At 45.3% G+C, this 19,243-nt stretch overlaps 1 protein-coding gene across 4 annotated transcripts in view; it reads left to right on the top strand.

Moving 5' to 3' along the window:
* The window catches only part of AP3B2 (adaptor related protein complex 3 subunit beta 2), a 127,152-nt gene that overhangs the window by 32,511 nt on the left and 75,398 nt on the right, over nucleotides 1-19,243 (top strand). For all 4 annotated transcript variants that reach the window (XM_073652851.1, XM_073652854.1, XM_073652855.1 and 1 more), the window contains exons 5-9: nucleotides 11,581-11,741; nucleotides 14,436-14,502; nucleotides 16,339-16,521; nucleotides 16,646-16,825; nucleotides 17,215-17,312. In XM_073652851.1, coding sequence (XP_073508952.1) covers nucleotides 11,581-11,741; nucleotides 14,436-14,502; nucleotides 16,339-16,521; nucleotides 16,646-16,825; nucleotides 17,215-17,312 — 689 coding nt within the window. The remainder of the gene's footprint in view (nucleotides 1-11,580; nucleotides 11,742-14,435; nucleotides 14,503-16,338; nucleotides 16,522-16,645; nucleotides 16,826-17,214; nucleotides 17,313-19,243) is intronic.

Genomic DNA, 19,243 nt, shown 5'->3' with positions numbered 1-19,243 from the left:
CCAGGGTTCAAGACTCCTTGAGTCTTAGCTAGATCAGATCAGCTAAGACCTCTCAGCCTTAGCCAAAACGTCCTTTTACAGGGACCTCCTCCCAGCAGGACCGCCCTTCCGCCCAGCAGGAGAAACAAAAAGTGTAGTTCAAGCCCGCACCTAACTGGCGCGCAAGGGGTCACTCTTCAAAGTCCTCTGGGTCCCGCTCCAATAGGTTATCTTCAGCATGACTGTTCACCCCCAACTGGGACTTCTGCCAGGGTGGGCGGCTGTCTTCTCCTCTTCTGGGACATGTGGCTATCTGTGGTCGATGACGCCTGGGTCAGAGAGATTGTGACTTCCGGCTACAAGATTAAATTTTCTTCCCCCCCAGGAAGACGTTTTTTCATGTCTCACCCCCAAAACTTTCAGCTCAGGTCCCAGGTTTCTTTCAAGCCATCTCCTCTGGGCAGGAGTCATCGTACCTGTTCCCTCTCACAAACGCTTTTCAGGTTTTTATTCCAACCTTTTTGTTGTCCCAAAGAAGGACGGCTCCCTCCGTCCAATCCTGGACCTCAAATGTCTAAACCGACGAGTATGTCTCCGTCACTTCAGAATGGAGTCTCTTTACTCGGTAATCGCCTCAATGGAACCCAAAGAGTTTCTCTGCTCGGTGGACAGTCAGGACGTGTACCTGCACATTCTGATTTGCGTACCGCATCAGAGATTCCTCCCATTCATGGTTCTAGGGAGTCACTATCAATTCACAGCTCTTCCCCTCAGCCTACCCTCTGATCCCAGGGTGTTCACGAAGGCAATGGCTACTGTCATGGCCATTCTGCGATCCAGGGGGATTGGAATTATCCCTTACCTGAACGATCTCTTGATCAAGAGTCCATGCTTCGAGACTGCTGCCAAAGCCTTTAAATCACCCTGGACACTCTTGCCCGTCTTGGCTGAATAGTCAACACGGCGAAATCTTCTCTAATTCCGGGTCAACGATAAATATATACCTGGGCATGTTGTTCAACACCGCCCACGCCAATGTCCTTCTCCCAGAGGAAAAGATCTTTGCTCTCCGTCTGGGAATTCGCTCTCTAAAGTGCCCATCCCCTCACTCTCTTCGGCTCTGCATGAGTGTTCTGGGGAAGATGATTGCTGCCTTGGAAGCCTTGCCTTTTTCACAGTTCCATGCCCGTCCTATTCAGCTGACCCTCCTGTCAGCTTGGGACAAGAGGATCTCGTCTTTAGATCATCCCATTATATTGCCCCCCCACCCCGGGTGAGGCAGTCTTTGATATGGTGAATTCTCTGGTCCTGCATTCGTCTCAGGAGATCATTTCTCCCTCTCCATCGGAAGGTTCTAACATCCGACGCCAGTCTCCTCAGTTGGGGAGCGGTCTTCCTCCATCACACAGTCCAGGGTCACTGGAATTCTCGGGAAGCCTCCCTGCCAATCAATCTCCTGAAGATCAGATCAATCTACCTCCCTGCTCCACTGACAGGATCTCCTGGTAGGACATCCAGTTCTCATTCAATCAGACGTCATAGCCATGGCGTACATAAACCACCAGGGCGGAACAAGCAGCAAATCCGTTATGACGGACGTCTCAAGGATTCTAGTTTGGGCCGAGAAAAGCGTACCGGCAATCTCAGCAGTGCACATTCCAGAGGTGGACAATTGGGCCGCCAACTTCCGAAGTCACCAGGACCTCACCTCTGGCGAGTGGTCCCTCAACTCCGACGTGTTCAATCAGATCTGTCAAGATAGGGCACCCCCGATATCGATCTGATGGCATCTCAAATGAATCGCAAGGCACCTCGTTTTGTAACCAGGTCCCGCGACACTCTGATGATCGGTGAGGATGCCCTGGTCATGCCATGGTCTCGTTTTCAGCTTCCTTACCTCTTTCCACCTCTCCCATTGATCCCAAGAGTCATCAAGAAGATCAAGGCAGAGGAAGTACCCGTAATCCTGGTTGGCCCAGACGGGCCTAGTACGCAGAGTTAGTCAACGTGCTCACGGACACACCCTGTAAACTCCCAGATCGGCCAGATCTGCTTTCGCTGGGTCCCCTCTTCCTCCAGAATTCTCAGTCTCTGAATTTAATGGCATGGCTGTTGAAGCCGCCATTCTGACGGAAGCAGGTTTTTCACCTCAGGTCATACAGACCATGATCAACGCAAGAAAACCTGCGTCTTCTCACATTTATCATAGGACCTGGAAGGCCTTTTTCCATTGATGTGAGGACAACCACTCAGCTCCTATGTCTTTTTCTCTCCCATCCATTCTGGCTTTTCTACAGTTCGGTCTCAACTCTGGGCTTTCTCTCAGTACTCTGAAGGGTCAGATCTTCTGCCTGGGAAGAAAGATCCTGCAGGCGGCGGTTGCCCACCGTTCAACCTAATTTGTGCAAGTTAGTCTGTTCCCTCCCTTGGAACTGCTTTTAGGACATCCCATGGTTAATTATGTCCCCCAATGAAGCGATAAAGAAAGATTTTTGGTACTGTAAAACCTCTTGGAGCATTCATTGGGGGACACAGTACCCACCCTGGTTTTGTGCCTATGTTGGGTCTATGTGCTTCTGTTGGGCCTGCACATAGTTGTTGTTGCTTCTCCTACTGCTTTTTCACTAACTGACGAGCTTTGTGCCAGTCGGTGGGTGTATACTGCAGAGGAGGAGCTAATTATTATTTTTGCCTAGTAGTGTCAGCCTCCTAGTGACAGCAGCATACACCCTTGGTTATCTGTATCCCCCAATGAAGGCTCCAAAAAAGAGATTTTATGTTGAGTACCAAAAATCCTTCTTCCTACATCATGCTGCTCTCAAATGAGGTAGCAAAACCTCTAGTCAGATTCCCTTTAACAGATCAGAGATGCACTCAGGTAAGAAGACTGCTACCATAATCCCATAATCATGAGATACAGAAGATAAAAAATATAATGTTTCACTACATTTAACAAAACTGTAGTAGATCAGACAGTCAGTTTAACTTAAATTTGGCAACATTTTCTATAAAGGAGGGGGAGGGAAAGACGGATTTTGGTAAGAACTTACCTGTAAAATCCTTTTCAGCGAAGGAAGGAAGGGAGACACAGATTCTCTACTTCGTGGGTAGGTGGAGCCCCATAGGATAGTCACCTCAGATTGGAAAATGACGACCGGCCCCTCCAGTATATAGGCTCCTCCTACTCCCATGTTCATCAGTCCGTACACAAGCTAAGGAAGAGCAGACCAACCAGCAGAACAACATATCCCCTTCTGAAATTTCAGAAATGAGAGAAAACAGGTTATGTAATAGAAACACACAGTCTTAGGCATACCCCATTGGACCTGACAACTGTGTAGAGCTGGCGAAACTGGAAGGAGAGCCGTAGAGCGCTAAACCCAGTCCAGAAGATCGACATCAGGAAGGAGACGCGCTGCATCTAGAAACACAACAACACACTTCTGCCCTGGGAGGGTGCTGTGTCTCCCTTCCTTCCTTCGCTGAAAAGGATTTTACAGGTAAGTTCTTACCAAAATCCGTCTTTCAGCAGCAGAAGGGAAGGAAGGGAGACACAGATTCTCTACTTCGTGGGACGTCCTAAAGCAGTACCTACTTAAGGGTGGGAAATAGAGGCAGAAGCTTCCATACCCCAAAACTTAGGCAAGAGCGGAAACCGCGCTAAATAATGGAAAACTAAATAAAGGGATAACTTAAATTACCGCCGCCTGCAGGACCCTGCGTCCCAGGGCCGCATCGGCTGAAGCACTTACGTCCACCTTATAAAACTTAGTAAAGGTGTGAACGGAGCGCCAGGTGGCCACCCGGCAGAGCTGCGCTGCCGAGGCCCCCTGACGAAAAGCCCACGATGAGCCAATGGCTCTCGTGGAATGAGCTTTAACCGGACAAGGCTCGCCCTTGAGCCGGTACGCTTCCAGGATAGCTGAACGGATCCACCGAGCTATCGTGTCTTTGGAAGCACGTTGACCACGCCGACGACCTGCCTTAATTACAAAAAGAGAGTCCGACCTCCGAAAACCTTGAGTGATCGTAAGATAGAACTTCAATGCCCGCACTAAGTCCAACGAGTGCAAGGCCCGCTCCCTTGGATTCTTAGGTCCTGGACAAAGCGAAGTCAACACAATGTCCTGATTAATGTGGAATTGTGACACTACCTTAGGCAAAAAATCTTCACGAGTACGAAGCACCACGCGATCCGGAAAAAATTCCAGAAAAGGAGGTAAGCAAGAAAGTGCTGCCAATTCCGATACCCTTCTCAAAGAGGTGACTGCCACCAAGAAGGCCACCTTCCAAGAAAGTAGTAAAAGTTTAGCAGAATCCATAGGCTCAAAAGGCCTATGCTGAAAGGCTTCCAGGACTAGATTAAGCCGCCATGGAGCCACAACTGCCCTCCGTGGCGGAAACTGACGTGCGACTCCGCGAAAAAAAGAACGAACATCCCTGCGAGAGGCAATAGCCTTCCTAAAAAGTGCGGAAAGAGCAGAAGCCTGTCCCCGCACCGTACTTACTGCCAAACCCCTGGCCAGACTAGATTGCAGAAAGGCCAAGAAGTTGGGGATGGAAAAAACCCTCGGGTTTCTTGAGGATCCAGAACACCATGAATAGAAAGACTCCCAAGTTCTGTGATAAATCCTGGACGTAGCTGGACTCCGGGCCTCCCGCAAGGTAGCAATGACCTCGGGCGAAAAACCGCGACGGGTCAAGATCTCGGTCTCAAGAGCCACGCCGTCAAACGAAGGGACCTCAGGTCCGGATGACGAATGGGCCCCTGAGTGAGCAAGTCCGGGCGAAGGGGCAGCGGAAACGGAGGTGCCGCCTGAAGAGACACCAGCGTCGAATACCATGTCCTCCGCGGCCAGTCTGGTGCTATCAGAATTATTGATACCCCTTCGAGTTTGATCCGTCGGATCACCAGAGGCAGTAAGGATATCGGCGGAAACGCATAGATCGGCTTGAACTGACCCCACGGGGCCACTAAAGCATCCACCGCCACCGCCTCCGGGTCCCTGTACCTGGACATGAACGTCGGAACCCTGGCGTTCAGCCTGGATGCCATCAAGTCCACCTGAGGAGTCCCCCAACGGGAACACAGCAGAGAAAACACTTCTGGATGGAGACTCCATTCCCCAGGGTCCACTTGCTCGCGACTGAGGAAGTCCGCCGAGATATTCAACACCCCTGGAATGTGAATTGCAGAAATTGCTGGAACTTTGGACTCGGCCCAGACCAGGATCCGAGAGACCTCCGACATGAGACTGGAACTCCTCGTCCCGCCTTGGTGGTTGATGTACGCGACAGCCGTAGCGTTGTCCGACTGGATCCGGACCGGTAGACCGCTTAATAAGACCGTCCAATGTTGGAGGCAGAGAAATATTGCTCTCAACTCCAAAATGTTGATCGGGAGAGACGACTCCTTTGGCGACCAGACCCCTGAATCCAGAGGTCGTTCCAAACTCCCCCCCAGCCTGTCCGGCTGGCATCGGTTGTCACCACCGACCATCTCGGGGGAAGGAAGGATTTCCCCACGGATATAGACTCCGGACGTAACCACCATCCAAGAGACTCTCGCACCCTGCGGGAGATAATGACCGAGCGATCCAGAGAAGTTAGCGATCGATCCCAATGGGTCAGAATAAGGTTTTGGAGATCCCGGGAATGAAATTGTGCAAACGGTACTGTTTCCATAGTTGCCACCATTTGACCCAGAAGGCGCATGCATTCCCGAAGGGACATTGACAGCGCCGACCTCATAGCCTGGACCAGAAGACGAAGGTACGTCTGTTTGACAGGAGGCAGGGACACAACTGCCCGAACTGTATCGAACTGCATCCCCAGGAAAAGAATGGACTGTGCTGGCTCCAATGACGATTTCTTCCAATTGATCAGCCACCCGAAGTCCATCAGGTACTGAAGGGAGAGATCGCGAGCCGTTATTGCCTCCTCTGCTGTGGGTGACACTATGAACAGGTCGTCCAGGTAGGGGAGGATCGTAACCCCCTGTCTTCGAAGAAGCGCCATGAGAGGAGCCAGAATTTTTGTAAAAACCCTGGGAGCTGAGGCCAACCCGAAGGGTAGGGTCACAAACTGGTAATGGGCTTGACCTATAGCGAAACGCAAGAAACGCTGGTGAGCCCTGCCGATAGGGATATGCAAATAGGCGTCGCGGATGTCTATCGACACCAAGAAATCGTACTGCGACAGGGTCGCTATCACCGATCGGAGAGACTCCATGCGGAACTTCCGTGTCTGGACGTAAATATTCAAATCCCTGAGATCCAGCAGCGGACGAAACTTGTCCTCCTTTTTGGGGACCACAAAAAGGTTGGAATAAAAACCCTTTCCCTGGTCTTCTGGAGGAACCTGAACCACCACACCCTGCTGTAGGAGAGAGTCGACCTCCTGAAACAGTGCGGCAGCCAGTCTTGGCACGGACGGAATGCCCGTCAGACGAAACCTGTCTGGAGGTAGAGAATGAAACTCTATGAAATAGCCTGCCGACATAACCCGTGTCACCCAGGCATCTGCTATGTGGGATGCCCAGATCGACCCGAATTGTAGCAGACGACCTCCCACCCGAGAGCCCTCAGGGGGATCCCTGGCGTCAGTCAGCCTTAGCGGACTTTTTATCAACCTCCCGTCTGTCCTGACGGGACCGTTGCTTCCAGGGAGTACGAGATTTCTGGGCGGATCTGCCGGAGGATGAGGGACGACCCAATCTCCAAGAAGGCTGACTGAATCGTCCCCTGGCCCGAAAGGACCGAAGACCTCTGCCGGGCCCTGTCCTGCTGGCTGTGGATGCCACTGCCTTTTTCCCAGGCAGAGTAACATCCTTAGCTTTAGCTTTGGCAATTAGTTCCGAAAGATCTGAACCAAAGAGCTGACCGCCCTTATATGCCAGACTAAGCAATCCCTGTTTAGATACCGCATCTCCGGTCCACTGTTTAAGCCACAGAGCTCTTCTAATCGTGACTGCCGAAGCCTGAGCCCTGGATAGAATTGAAGCAGTGTCCAGTACTGCATCTCTGCCATAACACATAGCTTCTTCCATTCGCTGAAAAAGCTTTTCCACTTCTGAACGCGAAGTCCCATCCTGCCACGCCGCACGCAGCTGATCCAACCACCGCAGAGAAGCCTCACCGGCCCACATGGCCCCCAAGGCCGCTTGGAAACCATGACCTGCGGCTTCATAGATGGATTTCGCCGCTGACTCCGATCTTCTGTCCAAAGGATCCTGAAGATTGGCTCTCCCTTTAACAGGAAGCAGGGAAGACTTGGTCAGCTGAGACAGAGATATATCCACCTCAGGAGAGGGAACCCAATTAATAACCATCTCCTTGGCACAGGGATATAGGGCATCAAAAAAAAAAACGCGTTCCTCTGAAGCGTTTATCCGGACACTGACGCTCCTTCTCCACCGCTTCGTTAAGTTCCTCATGCGCAGGTAATGTAGAACGAACACGGCGCGTCTTCTGATACAGACGGGCCGACCTAGACGGTCTTGTCGGCTCTTCAGACAGCTCTAATACTTCCCGCATGTCCTTAATAAGCCCATCTACACGACCTGAAAGAGAAACAGAGCGATCCTGTTGATCCTCCTCTTCGGACTCAGAAATTTCATCAACCGAATCTGTTGGTGAATCCGAAGCCTCTGATGCGCTCTGCGAGGGAGACAACGCCACCATAGTCTTGTGGCGCTTTTTACCTCGTGGCATTGGGTGTGATCTAGCTGACACCCACTGTCCCAGGAGACTAGAGAGACTATCAATGGAGCGAGTGAGCGCCTCCACTTTAACATCACTGAGCGTTGAACTTGATGTAGTAGAAGGCCTGAGTGTATCAGAGGCGTGCGACTGAACCTGAAACGGATCAGGAGACCGATCCGCACTCCCAGGCCCCTGATCCGACATGCCACCCACACCAGATGCCAGGATGTACAACAAGGATGGCAAAAAAAGTGTAAAAGCTGCACAGCCTGTTTTCAAAACTCACTCTTTTTTTTTTTTTTTTTTTTATATATATGCGTCAGGCTCTGAAGGGTTAAAGCTCACTTTTAGAAAAGAGCTACCCCAGAAATGCCGAGCAAAAAATCAAAGGGAGAAATTCCCTTAAACACCATGTGTTTCCCCTAAAGCTCCACTTTTTCAGAAGGGGTTAACATCACAGCAACTATAATACTACGCTGCCTAAAAGGTCAGTGAAGTAAATAGCTTTAGGAGAGAAAGCGGCAGTGCTCACGAGGACTCCTAATAGGTAGCCGAAGTGACAGCACTGACAAAGAACCCCTGCCAGAGGCAGAGGGGGTACTGCGGCGACCGCTCCTCCTGAGTGTGTCGCTTCACTTTTTTTTTTTTTATATATATATATGCGTCAGTCTCTGAAGGGTTAAAGCTCACTTTTAGAAAAGAGCTACCCCAGAAATGCCGAGCAAAAAATCAAAGGGAGAAATTCCCTTAAACACCATGTGTTTCCCCTAAAGCTCCACTTTTTCAGAAGGGGTTAACATCACAGCAACTATAATACTACGCTGCCTAAAAGGTCAGTGAAGTAAATAGCTTTAGGAGAGAAAGCGGCAGTGCTCACGAGGACTCCTAATAGGTAGCCGAAGTGACAGCACTGACAAAGAACCCCTGCCAGAGGCAGAGGGGGTACTGCGGCGACCGCTCCTCCTGAGTGTGTCGCTTCACTTTTTTTTTTTTTTATATATATATGCGTCAGGCTCTGAAGGGTTAAAGCTCACTTTTAGAAAAGAGCTACCCCAGAAATGCCGAGCAAAAAATCAAAGGGAGAAATTCCCTTAAACACCATGTGTTTCCCCTAAAGCTCCACTTGTTCAGAAGGGGTTAACATCACAGCAACTATAATACTACGCTGCCTAAAAAGGTCAGTGGAGTAAATAGCTTTAGGAGGGAAAGCGGCAGTGCTCACGAGGACTCCTAATAGGTAGCCGAAGTGACAGCACTGACAACGAACCTCTGCCAGAGGCAGAGGGGACTCACCGGTACTGCGGCGACCGCTCCTCCTGAGTGTGTGGACGGACGGACGGGGAGCAGAGAGCAGGAGATGCCGCTGGACGCCGGAGGGAGAAGCAGGGACTGCCAGCGCGTGCTCAACCAAGCACTTCCTGTCTAAGTAATGACGGCAGGAAGCCAGGAGACGCTAAGCCACGCCCCCACTAGGCCACGCCCGCTAGGCCACGCCCCCCGCCAAAGCCCGCGCTTATTCAAAAAACGAGGGCAGAAAACTTCCTACCTCTATGAAGGCAGGAAGCAAGTCAATAAAAGCAAGGAAACGCGTGCAAATACAGGGAGCTTCCTGCCTCAATGAAGGCAGGAAGCAAAAACGAAAAAGCATGCGCAAATAAAAATTACTGGCCTCCGTCTCTGCTCCCCAGTCAAGGCAGCGTCTGGAATAGACAAGAAACACACAGGCAGTACACTTGCCGTAGCCGTCAAAGATACTCTTTAGACCAAAGAGCACTTACCCGGCTGAACGCCACAGGGATCCTCAGGGATGTGTGGCGCCATGGCCCTTTGCTCCCCCCTATGGCGGAGCACGCAGGGACCCTCTCAGATGTGTGGTGTGCGCCTCCGCCAGGGAGCGCCCTGTATCCCCCGGGGCCGGCAGGCATAAGTGGGAACCTCCTCAAGGGGTACACAGAGCTGCCAGGGGAGGGTCAGGGGTCTCAGCAGCGCCGAGACCCCCAGAGACCTCTAGACCACGGGGGTAACATAACAAACTCTTCTGAGGAGCTGCCGAAGCAGCGACTATCCTCTGAGACCTCAGATAAAAAGACTGATGAACATGGGAGTAGGAGGAGCCTATATACTGAAGGGGCCGGTCGTCATTTTCCAATCTGAGGTGACTATCCTATGGGGCTCCGCCTACCCACGAAGTAGAGAATCTGTGTCTCCCTTCCTTCCCTTCTGCTGCTGAAAAGCATAGTACAAGCAATGTACTTCGCTGTGTACCTACACTCCCTGACAGACGTTATGTCGCTTATCCATGTTATGTAAATAAAATCTTATAACCTGACGTTAAGTTCATCCATTGGTTTTATAAATTACTCTTTTGAAAGCTGAAACCCTCCCAAATTTGGTTTAGGTTAAGAAAATAAATTGGCATCAATGCTGAAATATTGATCATTTAATGAACACAGAATGGTCAGATTTTGGCAAGACAAAAGTTTTGTTGCCTGGTCATATAATGCACCCAATCCTAGTTTACATCCTCACCAGTGCTCAGTAAATGATCGGTTAATTAGTGGGTGTGTATAAAAAGAAACCCAGCACCCCAGACCTTCACTTGAACTGCAACTTGAGCTCTGACATCATGCCAAAAATCCACCATGCGACCAAAGCCTTGATTATCAAGAGGCTGAAGACCAGATCCACTGCAGAGGTGGCTGGCATCTTTAATGTGTCTTAGCGTCAAGTACAAAGAATTAAAAAAAGATTTGAAGAGACTGGAGATGTGTTTGACAAGCCCAGGTCCAGCAGACCCCGCAAGAGAACTGCTCAGGAGAAACGTTTGCAGGTTAGAAATTCCAAAACAAGCTCCTCTTCCACTGCAGCAGAGCTCCAACAGGCCTGGTCATCTCAAGTCCCTGTGTCAACTAGAACAGTTTGTAGGATTCTGTCTCGAAATGGCCTCCATGGTCGAATCAGTGCCCAGAAGCCAGCACTAAACAAAAGGCAAATAAAAAACCGTGTGGCATTTGCAAAGTCCCATAGCCTGCTAAACAGATTGATGCTGGAAAAGTGGCAGAAGGTGGATTTCTCTGATGAATATTCAGTAGAATTACACCACAGCCGCCGCAAATACTGCAGGAGACCTACTGGTATGGATCCAAAATACACCCAGAAAACAGTTAAATTTGGTGGTGGGAAGATCATGGTCTGGGGTTACATTCAGTATGGGGGTGTGCGAAACATTTGCAAAGTGGAAGGCAATATCAGTAGCCTAAAATATCAAGAAGTATTAGCTACCGCTTACATTCCAAATCATAAAAGGGTTCAAATTCTGCAGCAGGATGGTGCTCCATCTCATACATCTCTACAACAAAGTTCCTCCAGGCAAAAAAGATCAAGGTGCTCAAGGACTGGCCAGCCCAGTCACCAGACATGAACATCATTGAGCATGTTTGGGGTAGGATGAAAGAGGAAGCTTGGAAGACAAAACCAAAGAATCTAGATGAACTCTGGGAGGCATGTAAGACTGCATTCTTTGCTATTCCTGATGACTTCATTAATAAATTGCATGAATCATTGTTGAACCGCATGGATGCAGTCCTTCAAGCTCATGGAAGTCACACAAAATATTAAATATGACTCTAATAGCACCACAACTTCATTCACCAATGTTATGCAACACATCTGTATTTTAAGATAATTATTTGTTTGAATATCACATTACTTTCTGTGGGCGACAAAACTTTTTGTCTTGCCAAAATCTGTCAGGGAGTTTATTGTGGGAAAACCTATACAAAGAGATAAGCTTTAGGTTTCCGTTAAATATATACTTCAGGAGCCCTGCTAACATCGACCTCTAATGGAAGTTTCAGAATTTCATGTGAACAGATCTTAACTGTGTTTTCTTTTGCAGGATCCTAATCAGCTTATCCGCGCCAGTGCTTTACGTGTCCTCTCCAGTATCCGTGTGCCAATCATTGTGCCAATTATGATGCTTGCAATAAAAGAAGCTGCATCAGACATGTCTCCTTATGTACGAAAGACAGCAGCACATGCTATACCAAAACTGTATAGGTAACATCAAGATAATTGGAAAAATATCTTTAAACATTTCTTCAGTAGACATAAACCAAATTTTTAGGTTTTACATTGCTTCTGATTTCATATGTTCCAAAATCAGGAGTGGAACAATCAGAGGAAAAGTATAACAGAAACACGTCACCACTTCTGTATTTATCACCCACTCCTGGTTTTGACTTACAAATACTGATGTAAAATACTGAACGTGTGAACATGGCCTAAGGATAGGTCCAGACATGGTAGATATTATTTACGCTGTATGCAGATTTTGCAAAAGATTTCACTTCTTTTCAGTTAGTGTTTGCATTCATTTTCTGGTACTGTGCTATTACTTAGCGATTTTTGGTTGTGTATCCTAATTAAAAAATTAAAAGGAAAAAAGGCTGCCACTAACCATGAATGAGAAGGGGTACTGCTACTAACACTGGACACTACTGACAACACATAAGTACATGTACTGTGTGTATAAGAAAAGCAGGGCACACCAGTATCTATATATCACAGCAAGATTTTTTTACAAAAATGATATATGATTTTTATTATTAACAAAGCATGCAAATAAAGGCAGTCATAACATATTGAAACCACTTAAAAATCCCATAGAAAGGCACACAAACTTTGTGAAATAGGTTATGATAATCTCTTGATAGACATCCTTTATCATTACTGTCCATCCTTGAAAATATTAATGTTCTTAAAGGGGTTTTCTCCACAATGAAGGTTTATTACCTATCTGATTGCTGGACTCCCACCGATCACTAGAACAGGCATCCCGAGTCCCCTATCCCTCCTCACTATACAACAACAATGCAGTTTATATAGAGCGGTGGTTGTACATGTACCCTGTCACCCTATTCAATATACAGGTGCATCTCACTAGATTAGAATATAATCAAAAAGTTTATTTATTTCAGTTCTTCAATACAAAAAGTGAAACTCATATATTATATAGAGTCATTACAAACTAATGTGATCTATTTCAAGTGTTTATTTCTGTTAATGTTGATGATTATGGCTTACAGCCAATGAAAACGCAAAAGTCATTATCTCATTAAATTTAAATAATTAAAAAACACCTGCAAAGGCTTACTAAGCGTTTAAAAAGGTCCCTTAGTCTGTTTCAATAGGCTCCTCAATCATGGGGAAGACTGGTGACTTGACAGATGTCCAGAAGGCAGTCATTGACACACTAAGTAATTGCAAAATAAATTTTGCATTTTCATTTGGAAATCAAGGTCCCGGAGTCTGGAGGAAGAGTGGAGAGGCACACAATCCAAGCTGCTTGAGGTCTAGTGTGAAGTTTCCACAATCAGTGATGGTTTGAGGAGCCATGTCATCTGCTGGTGTAGGTCCACTGTGTTTTATCAAGACCAAAGTCAGCGCAGCCGTCTACCAAGAAATTTTAGAGCACTTCATGCTTCCCTCTGCCGACAAGCTTTTTGGAGATGGAAATGTCATTCTCCAGCAGGACTTGGCCCCTGTCTACACGGCCAAAAGTACCAATACCTGGTTTAAAAACAACAGTGTCACTGTGCTTGATTGGCCAGCAAACTCGCCTGACCTTAACCCCATAGAGAATCTATGGGGTATTGTCAAGAGGAAGATGAGAAACACCAGACCCAACAATGCAGACGAGCTGAAGGCTGCTATCAAAGCAACCTGGCCTACCATAACACCTCAGCAGAGCCACAAGCTGATCGCCTCCATGCCACGCCGCATTGATGCAGTAATTGATGCAAAAGGAGCTCCGACCAAGTATTGAGTGCATTTACTGAACATACATTTTAGTAGGCCAACATTTCGGATTTTAAAAACATTTTTCAAGCTATAAAGTTGTTATAAAGTATTCTAATTTACTGAGATAATGACTTTTGTGTTTTCATTGGCTGTAAGCCATAATCATTAACATTAACAGAAATAAACACTTGAAATAGATCACTCTGTTTGTAATGACTCTATATAATACATGAGTTTCACTTTTTGTATTGAAGAACTGAAATAAATTAACTTTTTGATGATATTCTAATTTAGTGAGATGCTCCTGTATATAGGCCAATCAGAAACAGCTGAGTGGGCTTTTTCTGTCAACCCTATGGATAGTAGGTGGAGTAGTGTTCTCCACCTTTGCTCCATTCAAACCATGCAAGACCTCAGTGAGGAGGAATGGAGGTGCGGAAACTGCGTTCTAGTCATTGGCAGGTCTCTCCACGTTGGGATGCCCAGTGATTAGACAATAGGATTGGATTTGGTGACTTTAGGTTACGTCTAGCAGTTGTACAGTTGTAGGATAGGCATGCATGCCTAGATGATGCTGCCCTGTCCTTAGTGTACTGCTGTACTGTAAACCCAATTTACATGTGTCATCTGTGGATTTTAGGACATGGTGTAAATGTTCCAGTTTGCAGCATGCTTATAACGTTGTGGATATGCAGCAAAATTTTCACCATTGAATTGGCAAAGGCTAAAATCTGTAGCCACTGAGAAAATCCACATGTAACACTTGCACATTTTTTCAGGGATTTGCATCAGATTTGTAGGTAGATTTAGGCTCTGTCTGAATTCACCTTTTTAAATCATAGGAGTTGATTTGTTATCTTTATACCTATCAAATATTTTTGATTACATAATATGCCCCCAAAATATCTTTTTCTTCTCTGGTGTTTTTCATTGCCGTAACATTTTTTGCAGCTTGGATTCAGACCAGAAAGATCAGCTCATTGAAGTGATTGAGAAACTTTTATCTGATAAAACCACGGTGAGTTTCATTCTGTTCACATAAGTAAGAGTGAAAGGCATTGTCTGTTTTGGATAATCCATATTTGTTATGGATTGTTTAAGGCTAAGTTCACATGTCTGTTTGACAGTTCTGTCTGTTCCATTTTAGGAACAGAAAAATGTAATTAATGCCCAAAAGGGTATATTCACACAACTGTGTATTTTGTATACCTGTCTTACATTTAAAAAAAAGATATCAGTGACCATTATATCCACCCTTCTTTCAATACTAGTCATAAGCCTTCCATCCATGGAGTCTGTCAGTTTCATAATCTGTTGACAATCAACTTTTTGGGCAACACCAACCACAGCCTCCCAGACACTGCTCAGAAAGGTGTATTATTTAACCTTCACGGTAAATCTTCAGTTTAAGAAGGGTCCACAAGTTCTCAATAGGGTTAGGCGAGGAAGGGGGCCATGTCATTATGCTTTCGTCTTTAAAGTGGTTTTCCACTACTTGGACAACCCCTTCTCAATCATTATGTTAATACAAAGTAAAATAATAACGCCCATGCTCCCCCCGGTGCCGGCGCCATGTCATCGATGTTGGCACTGGTTCTCCAGGGCTCTCCTTGCGGCAATCAGCGGCCACTTCACTCTCCTCTCCTTCAGACATAGCTAACATCTGGAGGAAGTGAGAGCTGCAGCTGCTCTCTCACTTCCTCTGGATGTCTGATTTGTCCAAAGGAGGAGAAAGTGAAGCGGCTTCTGATTGGCTGCAGGGATCATGTGATATAACAAGTCATTTAAGCCCCAGTAGAGTCAGTGCCGACACCGCTGGAACAGCACCGCCACCGCTGGAACAGCACCGCCACCGGAGGTGAGTATAGGCGTTATTATTTTATAAGGGGGAACATAGTGGACAACCCCTTTAAGGCCTTTACTGGCAAGCCAAGGAGTGTAGTACTTCGATAAAAATCATGGTTTTCTTGAAAGATGCAGACTTTTTCCTTTACCACTGCTTGAACAAAGTGTTTTCTAAAACTGACAGCAGGTTTGGGAGCTGATTTTGATTTCATCTTCAACCCAAAAAGATCCAACTAGCTCATCTTTAATAATACCAACCCATTGCAGTACCCAACCTCTGGCGCCTGAGTCGAAGTGGAGATCTATGCCTGTTACTGATCCAGCCACAGGCCTATAAAACCTTTGAAAAATCTGTCATCAGATATTTCTTGTCCCAGTCTTGACGTTCCTCTTTCTGTGTCTTGTTTAGTGGCGGTCGGGTTTCAGCCTTCCTTACCTTGGCCATGTCTCTGAGCACTGAACACCTTGTACTTCTGGGCCTCCAGGGAGGTTGCAGTTCTGGAATATGACAGCACTAGAGGATAATGGCTTCCTGGTCGCTTCATGTTTGATTCTTCTCAAATCTTTGGCAGTTAATGTGCATCTTTATTTCTTAGTGCATTTTTTGCGACCTTGTTGATTATTTGCAACAAAACTTTTGATGGTTCTGTGATCACCCCCAATATCAAGACTGGTGCCTCCCTCTGTAAGAGCTGTAACAATTTTGGACTTTTTAGTCAGTTAAATCTCCTTTTTGGCCCATTTTGCCTTAGGAAAACAAGCTGCCTACTAATTCTGCACACCATGATAAAGGGTGTTGTATCCTTAGGCCTCACCCTCCCTCATTACACAAATCACATCTCCTGATCTGCTTCATCCAAATTCCAGTTTGTACAGCTTGGGGTTGGAAAATCTGCATAAGAATGATAATATGGTCATAATACTCACTTGTCTAATTATTGTGCATCTAAGTCTTGCAGAATATGGTATAATTAACTATTAGAATTAATTATTTAATTGTTCTCCAAAGCTGGTTGCAGGAAGTGTAGTAATGGCTTTTGAAGAAGTGTGTCCTGAACGCATTGACCTGATACATAAGAATTATCGCAAGTTGTGTAACCTGCTGATTGATGTGGAGGAATGGGGACAGGTAGTCATTATCAACATGCTGACACGTTATGCAAGGACCCAGTTTCTGAACCCTAACCATAATGTAAGTTCAACATTTTATTTTGGGTTGAGTCCTTACTTCCCTCTATTATGCTGAACCATGTCGCACTATGAGCTTTATTTCTAGCTTGCTTTATTAGTATTGCTGTTTCTTCTCTTTCTTCCAGGAATCCCTTCTAGAAGAAAACCCAGAGAAAGCTTTCTATGGCTCAGATGAAGATGAAGGGAGCAAAGAGGAAAAGACAGAACCATCTTCTGTTGTCAAACGCAAGCCATACATTATGGACCCAGACCACCGTCTTCTCCTTCGCAATACCAAGCCCCTCTTGCAGAGTCGCAATGCTGCGGTAAAATAAAGCTGTTTCCTTTTGGTGTATACAGTACTGTCAGTGTCATACTTAGGGCGTATTTGAACATACCTATTGGCCATTTGTCATATTTCACCTTGTTTATCTCGTACAGAAAAGATAAGATATTTTAGTAAACAAATACTCATTATTGTTGTAATATATCATACAATTTATATTATGAAAGACTTATTATATCTACTATTAAAAAGATTGGATTAACAAAAGCAAATGTTTAACGGAAGTCCAACTATTTTACAATAATGTTACATTTACAAGAAATTATTATTTATATACAGTGCTTATAAGAACTTATTTAGTGGGTGTTTATATATATTTATATATATATATATATATATATATATATATAAATGTATATCTTTTTACAGGTGGTTATGGCAGTGGCGCAATTGTACTTTCATCTAGCACCAAAAGCAGAAGTTGGAGTCATAGCAAAGGCCTTGGTTCGCTTGTTACGCAGTCACAGGTAATGAGAAAAATCATAAATATGTCTTCTGTATAGTTAATTTTGGACCTATTCTGTAAGAAAGCAAATTAACACTCTTACTATTGTGAATCATCACATACTATGCTGCCTTTAAATACACACAGTAACTCACATTATTGTGACATCATCACCAAAGACGTACTGAAAGGGAACTTATATTGTGAGCCACGCTGTGTAAATTAATGGCGCTATATAAGTGAGTAAAATAAATAATGAAATAGATTGTAGCCTATAGATATATACACACTATTTGACAACATTACAACAGCGCAAAGCCTATAAATACAGTAACACCTAAAATTGTGACAATCTATAAATAGTCAAACACAGTTGTGAAATCATCCCACCAGACCCCATTGAATAAATACAAAAACACAGAGTATTCTGATGTCCCCCAATAAAGTACAGCCTATCAATACAAGTAAACTATCATAAATATTGTAACATCAAAACAAGAGGATTCAGACTTGTTTTTGGGACATCCTCACATATTGACTAGTCATCACTATAGTGCTAATAGGAATAAATATAAATTCACAATACTTTGACATAATTTCAATAAAGCACAGCCCATACAAATAAAGACACTACTGTGACATCATTACAATAGAACAGAGCCTGCAACTATAGACACACAGTTGTGATATCATCAATTTAAATCAGCGCTTATAAATAGAGTACAGCTTATAAATATACACACTATTGTGTCATCAGCACAAAGGAGAACAGCCCTTAAATAAATACACTAATACCACTTTGACAATAAATTGTCACACATAATATTGTAAATGTGAAGCCAAAGAAATTAACCTAAAAGATCACTTCTGCTTTACTCTGCTTTGAAAATAATATTTAGAAAATTGACTTTAATGTAAAAGTACAGTGAAGGAAATAATTATTTGATCCCTTGCTGTTTTTGTAAGTTTGCCCACTGACAAAGACTTGAACAGTCTATAATATTAAGGGTGGGTTAATTTTAACATTGAGAGATAGAATATCCAAAAAAAATCAAGAACATCACATTGTATAAATTAGATACATTTATTTGCATTTTGCAGTGAGAAATAAGCATTTGATCCCCTACAAACCATTATGAGTTCTGGCTCCTACAGACCAGTTAGACGCTCCTAATCAACTCGTTGCCTGCATTAAAGACAGCTGTCTTACATAATCCCCTGTATAAAAGACTCCTGTCCACAGACTCAATTAATCAGTCAGAGTCTAACCTCTACAACATGGGCAAGACCAAAGAGCTTTCTAAGGATGTCAGGGACAAGATCATAGATCTGCACAAAGCTGGAAAGGGCTACAAAACCATAAGTAAGACGCTGGGTGAGAAGGAGACAACTGTTGGTGCAATATTAAGAAAATGGAAGAAATACAAAATGACTGTCAATCGACATCGATCTGGGGCACCATGCAAAATCTCACCTCGTGGGGTATCCTTGATCATGAGGAAGGTGATAAATGAGCCTAAAGCTACACAGGGGGAACTTGTTAATGATCCCAAGGCAGCTGGGACCACAGTCACCAAGAAAACCATTGGTAACACATTACTCCTTAAAGGTTTAAAATCCTGCAGTGCCTGCAAGGTCCCCCTGCTCAAGAAGGCACATGTGCAGGCCAATCTGAAGTTTGCCAATGAACACCTGGATGATTCTGTGAGTTATTGGGAGAAAGTGCTGTGATCAGATGAGACAAAAATTAAGCTCTTTGGCATTAACTCAACTCGCCGTGTTTGGAGGAAGAGAAATGCTGCCTATGACACAAAGAACACCATCCCCACTGTCAAGCATGGATGTGGAAACATTATGTTTTGGCGGTCTTTCCCTGCTAAGGGCACAGGACTACTTCTGTTATGAACTGCTACAAGCACTAAGGAAAGATAGGAAAACTGTCCCTACAATAGA

The sequence above is a fragment of the Phyllobates terribilis genome, unplaced genomic scaffold (genome assembly GCF_046119375.1).
Source record: "Phyllobates terribilis strain yellow unplaced genomic scaffold, ASM4611937v1 Scaffold_11__3_contigs__length_659146591, whole genome shotgun sequence".
Lineage (NCBI taxonomy): Eukaryota > Metazoa > Chordata > Amphibia > Anura > Dendrobatidae > Phyllobates > Phyllobates terribilis.
Note: the sequence above shows the minus strand (reverse complement) of the source record. Positions and strands in the feature narration are given on the sequence as shown.